The 10,238-nt window shown below is 48.4% G+C and overlaps 1 protein-coding gene across 1 annotated transcript in view; it reads right to left on the bottom strand.

The window, feature by feature from the left end:
• Positions 1–701: 701 nt before the first annotated feature.
• Positions 702–10,238, bottom strand: part of mgat3b (beta-1,4-mannosyl-glycoprotein 4-beta-N-acetylglucosaminyltransferase b) — a gene marked incomplete at its 3' end in the record, with an annotated part of 92,601 nt that continues 83,064 nt past the window's right edge. The window contains exons 2-5 of the mRNA XM_080760084.1: positions 8,242–8,677; positions 4,483–5,147; positions 2,365–2,647; positions 702–1,202 (exon numbers count right to left, since the gene is read on the bottom strand). Coding sequence (XP_080616210.1) covers positions 702–1,202; positions 2,365–2,647; positions 4,483–5,147; positions 8,242–8,676 — 1,884 coding nt within the window. The 5' untranslated portion in view covers position 8,677. The remainder of the gene's footprint in view (positions 1,203–2,364; positions 2,648–4,482; positions 5,148–8,241; positions 8,678–10,238) is intronic.

Here is a 10,238-nt window from a genome sequence, read left to right as displayed (position 1 = left end):
GCAATAAAGTGGCTCGCTCTAGGGAGGATAATCCAATAGGTGAGTGAAATTAGAGCAGGGATGCTGGACGGTCTGCACAAAGTAAACATTGACAGAAACAATACCAAAAAAAAGACAATATTCTTTTGCATCCCGTGTGTTTTTCTTTTCTTCTTCATATTTTCCTTTTTTTCTCCACAGGATTCAAACACACCCGCAAAAAATGTCCTTCCAATCCTAACCCACCACCGTAGCAGAGCCCCCCCGCCCCACACCCCCAGACAGCAGGTCTCTCAAACCAGAGCAAAGCGAGATGGGAGGAGGAGGAGGAGGAGGAGGAAGGAGGGACGGATGGGGGAGAGTTTTAACTCCTCACTCTGACAGAAAAGGACAGTTTTAACTCCTCACTCTGACAGAAAAGGACAGTTTTACTCCTCACTCTGACAGAAAAAGGTGTCACAAGGAATTAATTGACTCATTTATCCAGTGGTTAGATCCTGTTGAAATAAGTCTCCAATAAATCATGGTGGAAGCAAAATCCACAATTCCCTTTTTTAAATCAAAACTGATGATATTTATTTCTTTTCTTTCCAAGGGGACCTTATATATTCCTGAAATATCAGTTGCTACCTGGCCCTGGTGGGAGACACAAACTGAGCCTCCACCACCCCCCCCCCCCCCCCACCACCACCCCCCAGGGGTAAGGGGGGGGGGGGGGCTCCTTACCCCTCGCTGTCGAGTCTGGCTGTGTTTGTATAGGGGTTCTCTAGGAGGTAGCTGTACCTGTCATAGTGCTCCAGCATGTACCTGGGGGCGTACATGTGCTCTTTGGGGTCCGTGGGCGGGTACTCCTGGAGGGAGCCGTCGAACCAGCCGCCCGTCCGGATCAGGTCCCGGATGTAGCCGAGGTCGCGCTTGTCCTCGTAGTCTCCCCAGCGCGGGAAGTCGCCGTTCTGCGCCGACACCAGCTTGAAGTGGATGCCCTCGGGCATGAAGCACCAGGAGCAGTGCCAGCCGGCGAAGTGGAAGGGGCTGCCCACGGCCCACTGCACCAGGATGTGCCCCGTGTCGTTCTCGTACTTGCGGAAGCCCGGCATGGTGTAGTACTCGCGGCGGCGGAGGCGGATGCCGTCGTTGTCGTAGACGTCGTGGAGCATGCCCGCCGTGCAGCCCGACACCACCTCCAGAGAGCCCAGCTGCTTCCAGAAGAACCCGTACAGCGACTGAGGCGCCGTGGGGGGGGGGGGGGGGGGAATGAGAGGAACACAACAACAGGGAGACAATTTACTATTTACACCACATGGTAATACACCAAATACATAGTCATTAACCCATTCTGACCTGAGATCAGATTCATAGTACGAGGTTTCCACTGGACACACACTGGTCTGATTAACCCATTCTGACCTGAGATCAGATTCTAAAAATGTCAGTCGCTCTTCAGTTTTTCAAAAAATAGCAGACCTACAAGCTCGTAGCGCGCCACTCGGTGGCGCGCTACGAGCTTGTACATCTGCTATTTTTCAATAGCACCAACATGGGTTCCCGTTCAGAATGGGTTAAGAATCATAAGCAAGCTAAGAAACCTACAGTATAGCATCTATCCAACAGCAGAATATAAACCTACAGTAGCATCTATCCAACAGCAGAATATAAACCTACAGTAGCATCTATCCAACAGCAGAATATAAACCTACAGTAGCATCTATCCAACAGCAGAATATCTGTAGTGAAACTACTATGTCTACTGTCTACATAAAATGCTATCTAAATGACATAAGTTTAGCCTTTGCAAGGTTGCCAAGGCTAGTACAAGTGCTATGGCAAGTGCTACAGGCTTAGATGGAGTCTGAAGAGGTAAGATATCAGACTACGGGCTACAGCGGAAGATTGGGAGTGAGTCTTCTGTTCTGATTGCAACGGGAAGTCCATTCCATAGTTTTGGAGCCAGAAGGGAGAATAGTCTGGGACGTGTGGGGCGAGACGGACAGTGAGAGAGAGAAACAAAGAGACAGATAGAGAGAGAGAGAGAGAGAGAGAGAGAGAGAGAGAGAGAGACACGGAGAGGGGAAATGGAATTAATCATGACGCCGAAGGGATGAAAGTCAATGCAGTTCATTTATTGCATCATTTCCCCATCTGCTGTTTTCCTGTGAAAGTGTTAATGAGTGGCATGAGAGAGAGAGCAGGGAACGGAATAAGTTAATACAATAAGGCACCATTCAATTAATTCACCAGTTCAGTTTGATGCGTCACCAATCCATCCGATGTTTATCACTAAAACCACTCATGCAGTATATATATTATCGTACATTTGATGATATATTCATTATGTTTTATGCATACAGATGGCTGCCACCCCCACACACACACACACACACACACCTTGCGCATATGGATGGCAAAGGGCTCCGTCCAGCCGTCGAACAGCTTGAGGAAGAGGAGGCCCTCGCGCGCGGGGATCTCGTCCGCGTCGTTAATGACGAAGACGTCGTCCGGCCGCATGCCCGTGACCCGGGCCATGCCGTTGCGCGTCAGATAGGTGCGTAGGTAGTCGTCTGCGATCCAGCCGTCCTGACGCCCGCCCTCCGGGAAGTGGTCCAGGAACACGTACAGGATCTTGTGGCGCACGTAATCGTATGTACCGTTGATGAGCAGCTGCAGGAAACTGGGAATGTCGGGAGAGGATGCATGGGGCAATAATTCATTGTCATTTCTGCAGGATTTTTAGAGGCTTTTAAGGATATTAAACCCGTCTTCAAATGTTTCCCAAACATTTGCAAATTAAATAGGGTTTAAGAGGTTGCTATAAGAAACAAAACAAAACTAAAACGGTGACACAAGCAAGACGATGCCCTCAACTGAATAATTCAGGACATTCAGACCAAGTCCAGCATTTATTTGTATGTCATTACAAATTATCGAACAGTACATTTCCAAAATGGATAGTAAGCAGTTTCTATACAGTAGCCTGAGGTACCAGAAGGGTATTGTGGAGAAATTACAAATAATAGAGAAAAGGAGGATAAACACACAATGGCTTTATTTATACTCGTTTGTGCGCCACGCTGTGCACATAAAACAGCAGATCACAATGCGGCGCACGGCACGCTGCGAGTGCCGTGCGACTAAATATAAATCACCCGTTACACTCTGTATCGCTCGCTCGCTCGCTCACCCACCCACGCACACCTAGTTTACATACACATAACAATCCCATTATCAGCCATATCCCACACACAGACAGCACATCATGGTTATGACCACGAAGCCGTGTCAATGAAGCCGTTTGCGTGCATAGAAAAATAAAATTCTGACTGCAACCATCTCAGTGTTCACGCGGTGTCGAACAGTGTCATTATGTGTGTCAATCATGTCATCCGAGGATCGACAATCACCCTCTATGGTCATAAACTACAGTCAAACTGCTTGTTAACCCATTCTGACCTGAGATCAGATTCATACGAGGTTTCCACTGGACACACACTGGTCTGATTAACGCATTCTGACCTGAGATCAGATTCTAAAAAATGTCAGTCGTTCTTTGATTTTTCTAAAATAGCAGACCTACAAGCTCGTAGCGCGCCACTCGGTGGCGCGCTACGAGCTTGTAGATCTGCTATTTTTCAATAGCTAAAGCATAACATGATGCCAACACCAACATGGGTTCCCGTTCAGAATGGGTTAAACTGTCTGCTTATCACTACTGTCATACACTGTTTCTCCAGGAACGACACTTGCAATGCCGTGGAGGTAATAGGATGTAATATTATATTTGTGAGCTATAGACACGAATCGATAAAGTCAAACACAACATCAGTGTGTCTATTCTCTGAATCTTATTTGTACTGCATTTAAGAAAGAAACTGTATCTCTGAGATATTTGCTGAGAATCTGTGATATTTTATTATACATACAGAACATATACATACTGTACTGTACTGTACTGTACTGTACTGTACTGTACTGTACTGTACTGTACTGTACTGTACTGTACATACATACCTCATGCATGATTTATACTTGGTTGCGTGCTGTGTCGTTGACTAAAGCTCATGTGTAGATTGCCTATTTTTTGGCTATTTTCGCACACAAGTTAAGTATGAATCACACTTCTGTTTATTGTTGACCACTGAGGTGTGCCACTGGAGCAGAGGTGGAACGAGTGCTTTGCTCCAGCATCATATATACTGTATCATATGACTCACCGTAACGGACGTCTCTCAAGCATCATACGGTATCATATGACTCACCGTAACGGACGTCTCTCCCCGTAAGCATCATACGGTATCATATGACTCACCGTAACGGACGTCTCTCCCCGTAAGCATCATACTGCATCATATGACTCACCGTAACGGACGTCTCTCCCCGTAAGCATCATACTGCATCATATGACTCACCGTAACGGACGTCTCTCCCCGTAAGCATCATACTGCATCATATGACTCACCGTAACGGACGTCTCTCCCCGTAAGCATCATACTGCATCATATGACTCACCGTAACGGACGTCTCTCCCCGTAGGCGGTGAAGTTGGACTCACACACCAGGAAGAGGTCCACAGCTTGGTTCAGCTCGTGGAAGCGGACGTGCAGTAGATCGAACTCGTGGTTGACGTTGATGGCGTTGATGACCCTCCGCGGCGTCTCCCTGGGCGTCAGCCGCTCCTTGGTGGGCAGGTTGGAGTGGTACACCATGGTGGGCACGCCGCAGTACGGCCCGTGCCAGCCCGGGCGACACACGCACTTCACCAGCCGCTTCCCGCCTCTGGGCCTGGGCTTAGCTTTGGGAGGAGCGGAGGAGGGCTGCTGGACCTCCAGTGGTTTACGTTGCCCGGGGGCGACGGACCTGGAGCCCGCTCCGGTGGCCACGGAGCCCCCCGCTTTCCCGGGGTCCTCCCTCGGGGTTGCCACCTCGGTCCCCTGCCTGAAGCAGAGGGCCCCAGCTTTGGTTCGGACAAAGTAGTGCGTTTTGTCATCCTGAAGCTTGTGAGTTCGGGTGTGGAGGTCTCCCATGGACTCTAGGGGGTCTGGTTTAAGAACCTTTGGGAACAACACTTGCTTCTCTTCTTCTCCTGCTAAGATCATCTGGGCTGGGGGTTCAGGTCTAGCAGGCTGGGCTGGGTGGCTGGGGATCCACGAGTTGAACTGATCTTCACTTCGGTCCTGAAATTAGAGATGAAGAAAAGCTGCCTTTTGATAAAGAAAATATGACGGCAGAGTATGGTGCTGTTGACCTGAAATCCTTCAACCTTCCCAAACACAGTAAAGCAATGATTAACTGAATCAAACCATCAGAATGTAACCTATGAGCAACCTGGCTTAAGCCAGTGGACACCAGGGTCATCAGTGTGTCCATGCACGTACAAATGTGTCCGTGGTAAGACATGGTCTTGTCCGTGGCTAATTTTAGATTATACACACCATTATAATGTTCTAAGACCCGATTACTGAATGTAAAGTCTCCAGGTTTTCTTTAGAATATGTACGACACTTATTTACCAATACTACGACACTATGGCACATTAGTACTAGTGGTTCTCAAATGTTTTATTTGCAAGGACCCCCATAATTCTGAGAGTGTACAAATGGAACCAAATTGACCCATAAGGGTCCATTTAGTTCCATTTGTTATAGATCTGTTGTGTTTCTGGTAATGGTTATTGGCCCAGTTTCCCAAACGCATGCGGTGTAAGACTTGTACTAGTGCTGCACATGATCAGATGCTCCTCTAGGCCGCACACAGAAGCCTGTGAACATAGACATTTCGTGTATAGATGTGCCACACACTCGGGGTCTTGTTCACGAGTGATGGTTTCGGGGGGGGGGGGGGTTTAGTACGTTGTTTGGTTTCAGGGGGTTTAGTACGTTGTTTGGTTTCAGGCTGGGTTTAGTACGTTGTTTGGTTTCAGGGGGTTTAGTACGTTGTTTGGTTTCAGGGGGGTTTAGTACGTTGTTTGGTTTCAGGGGGTTTAGTACGTTGTTTGGTTTCAGGGGGTTTAGTACGTTGTTTGGTTTCAGGGGGTTTAGTACGTTGTTTGGTTTCAGGGGGTTTAGTACGTTGTTTGGTTTCAGGGGGTTTAGTACGTTGTTTGGTTTCAGGGGGTTTAGTACGTTGTTTGGTTTCAGGGGGGTTTAGTACGTTGTTTGGTTTCAGGGGGTTTAGTACGTTGTTTGGTTTCAGGGGGTTTAGTACGTTGTTTGGTTTCAGGGGGTTTAGTACGTTGTTTGGTTTCAGGGGGTTTAGTACGTTGTTTGGTTTCAGGGGGTTTAGTACGTTGTTTGGTTTCAGGGGGGTTTAGTACGTTGTTTGGTTTCAGGGGGGTTTAGTACGTTGTTTGGTTTCAGGGGGGTTTAGTACGTTGTTTGGTTTCAGGGGGTTTAGTACGTTGTTTGGTTTCAGGGGGGTTTAGTACGTTGTTTGGTTTCAGGGGGGGGTTTAGTACGTTGTTTGGTTTCAGGGGGTTTAGTACGTTGTTTGGTTTCAGGGGGTTTAGTACGTTGTTTGGTTTCAGGGGGTTTAGTACGTTGTTTGGTTTCAGGGGGGTTTAGTACGTTGTTTGGTTTCAGGGGGTTTAGTACGTTGTTTGGTTTCAGGGGGTTTAGTACGTTGTTTGGTTTCAGGGGGGGTTTAGTACGTTGTTTGGTTTCAGGGGGTTTAGTACGTTGTTTGGTTTCAGGCTGGGTTTAGTACGTTGTTTGGTTTCAGGGGGGTTTAGTACGTTGTTTGGTTTCGGGGGGTCCACTCTGAGACACATAGTGGGTAGACAAAAATGGTACCCTTTTATAATGAGCATACGGGACAACCTATTATATGAAGATAGGTTTAAAATTGGGGATATCGTCCTTTGATGCGGAAACAAACTGGGGATCCTAGAAATTAAAAGGTTTGAGAACATATATACGCATGTTAAGCTGGATCTGGACCACTCAACAGCACACATTTACAAGCCCACCCATCATCAGTGGCACACCCTGTGCTGCTGCTGTGTGTGTCACAAGTCTTCTCCTCCACAGCTCCACCTGTTCTGTGCTATAACCGTCAACACACCCATTATATAATACTGTTCTACGAGTTGTCCTGGCTGAACTATACAGTATAACAGAATAAAACTGCACTTCGACATTACGCTTCTCTTGATGTTTTATAAAGCAAGAATAATAATAATATCCAAAGGCTAAACTAAATCTTAGTACTGCAGAAGGTTCTGCGTCACAACTATTTTGGCAACGTCAAAGTAATAGCACATTTTCTGGGGACACATTCAATCTGTTTCTGTCTAGATAATGGGAAAGTGAAATTCAATCAGATTCTTTCTTGGCGATATTTGGTTGCTCTGATGAGACAAGAGCCCTTCCCTCCTACCAAAAGCAGATGCTGACAGGCAGGGTTACTGCCAAAGAATGGAAACCCATTATAATCGTCGACTACTATTCTAAAGTAGCCCCCCAAAGATGTTAACCGCATTGCACCCGACCCCCGTTTCACATGCACCTGACCCCCCGTTTCACATGCACCCGACCCCCGTTTCACATGCACCTGACCCCCGTTTCACATGCACCTGACCCCCGTTTCACATGCACCTGCTGACCCCCGTTTCACATGCACCCGACCCCCGTTTCACATGCACCTGACCCCCGTTTCACATGCACCCGACCCCCGTTTCACATGCACCTGCTGACCCCCGTTTCACATGCACCCGACCCCCGTTTCACATGCACCTGCTGACCGCCGTTTCACATGCACCTGACCCCCGTTTCACATGCACCTGACCTCCGTTTCACATGCACCTGACCCCCGTTTCACATGCACCTGCTGACCCCCGTTTCACATGCACCTGCTGACCCCCGTTTCACATGCACCTGACCCCCGTTTCACATGCACCTGACCCCCGTTTCACATGCACCCGACCCCCGTTTCACATGCACCTGACCCCCGTTTCACATGCACCCGACCCCCGTTTCACATGCACCTGACCCCCGTTTCACATGCACCCGACCCCCGTTTCACATGCACCTGACCCCCGTTTCACATGCACCCGACCCCCCCGTTTCACATGCACCCGACCCCCCCGTTTCACATGCACCTGACCCCCGTTTCACATGCACCTGACCCCCGTTTCACATGCACCTGCTGACCCCCGTTTCACATGCACCCGACCCCCCCTTTTCACATGCACCTGACCCCCGTTTCACATGCACCTGACCCCCGTTTCACATGCACCTGACCCCCCCGTTTCACATGCAGCTGGCCTCTCACCTCAGTGGGAACATCTCTAGGCTCTTCCGGCTTCTCCCAGGGATGCGGCGGTGCCGGCTCTTCCCTCAACCTCATCTCCAACCCCGATCTGCCCACGACGCCTGGCCCCGCTATGACCACGTTGGGCCCCAGTCCCAGGGGGCCTAAACCGCCGCCGCCCGCAGCCACGCGGGGCTTGGTGTCGGACGGCCGGAGCGCCGGCGGCGGAGGGGCCTCCTCCGGGGAGGCGGGGCTCAGCGGGGTCGTAGCCGTCCCGCCCCTCCCCTCCCTCCAGAAGAAGCCGGTGACCATGATGAAGGACTTGATGTTGGGGTAGGGCGCGGACAGCTCGCGCAGCAGTGACACATAGTGGAGGGCCTTGTAGTAGTGCAGGAAGGAGATGACGCACAGGCCCACCGTGCACAGCAAGAACACCCTGTGACGTCGCATTTTCATCCTACAGGACAGAGAGGAAGAAGGTCATTAGTCAACCTGGTGTACCCAATGTCATTATAGGCCAAATGTTCCCAAAAACGGTAGAAAATAGCAGACCTACAACTAGGCCTACTGTAACTATGCACTGTGTGCGCTTGTAGTTAGGCTACGTTAGCTATTGTGGTTAGTTTTGCTTGTCATTTCCTCATTTCATCTGTCAAAAGTGTAGGAGGAGCTGCTCCTATATGGCATAATGCAGTACATACTGCATATGTGTACATTACATCTTAAAGCCTATATTCATACTCATGGTTTGGGGTGATAGCTTATCACTGCAGTGTTTTCAAAAGTTAGAAAACTACAATATCACTAGGTCACTCACTGCAGTGAATAACTCATCACCGCTCACCCTAGGGCACATCTCTGATTTTACTGACCGACATCTCCCCGTTCACAGATTGGTCTAGGAGTTGGGTGGGCGGTCCCTTGGTTTTGCGGGCACGAGGGTTAATTGCACATCTAAACCAGAGGGAGGGCTGGTCCATGCTTAAGGACAACACTGCGAGTATGATGGCCTCGACTCATTAGGTGATAAGTTAACGCCTAAAACGGTGATCACCTAAAACTGGAATATGTATGAGCCTTTACAGTAGCTGTAATGTCATTGTGATAACAATGACCACACACACACACACACACACACACACACACACACACACACACACACACACACACACACACACACACAGAGAGAGAGAGTAAGCCCCTTTCTCACTGGACAAAAAGACAAGTTTTTCTCTTTGGTTGGAAAGGTTTGCAAAATCGCCCTTCACTCTCTTGGGACAAATGACTGCAGTAGTCATCCAGCAGTGATACCAGGGTGTTGCACCATGGTAGACAGGCTGGTAGACATGCTAATTTTCACCCATTTTCTCTGGCTCGCTGATATGAGACAGCTTCTCCTGGGGAACTAGCATTTACCCCTAAATATAGATATGTGTGGAAACTGGAAAAAATGATTAATGAGCGGCAGTGTGCGAATAAAGATAACGAAAGCAGCCTTAATCGAATTTAAAGTAAACGAGCTCCTTTTTCAGAGGATCGGAATCCTCTATTATAACTCAGCATGGAACGATATGAAAATGCCATGTCACGATTAGAAAACATATCAAATAAATTAGGTGGTCAGACATTATTTATAATATAATATATATATTATATATTATAGGCTCCCCTGCATGCATATAAGATCAACACTGAGTCTGTTCTTTAACCCGTTACAGCCGGGAAAACATCGGCATCCTTTCAGATCTCAGAGTTGGACATTAAAATGATTCAAGATACTTTACGGTGCAAGAATGTCGGCATATTCACTTTGTCTGGCTTTAGATGTTCTCGCAAAAGGTGTGACTATGTTCCTCTGCAGTGACACTAAACACTCTCTAGGTCACAGAGGTGTGAATATGTTCCTCTGCAGTGACACTAAACACTCTCTAGGTCACAGAGGTGTGATTATGTTCCTCTGCAGTGACACTAAACACTCTCTAGGATACAGAGGTGTGAATATGTTCCTCTGCAGTGAC

The sequence above is a fragment of the Protomyctophum bolini genome (genome assembly GCF_963924005.1).
Source record: "Protomyctophum bolini genome assembly, chromosome: 3".
Lineage (NCBI taxonomy): Eukaryota > Metazoa > Chordata > Actinopteri > Myctophiformes > Myctophidae > Protomyctophum > Protomyctophum bolini.
This window is presented reverse-complemented; position numbering and strand designations above follow the sequence as displayed.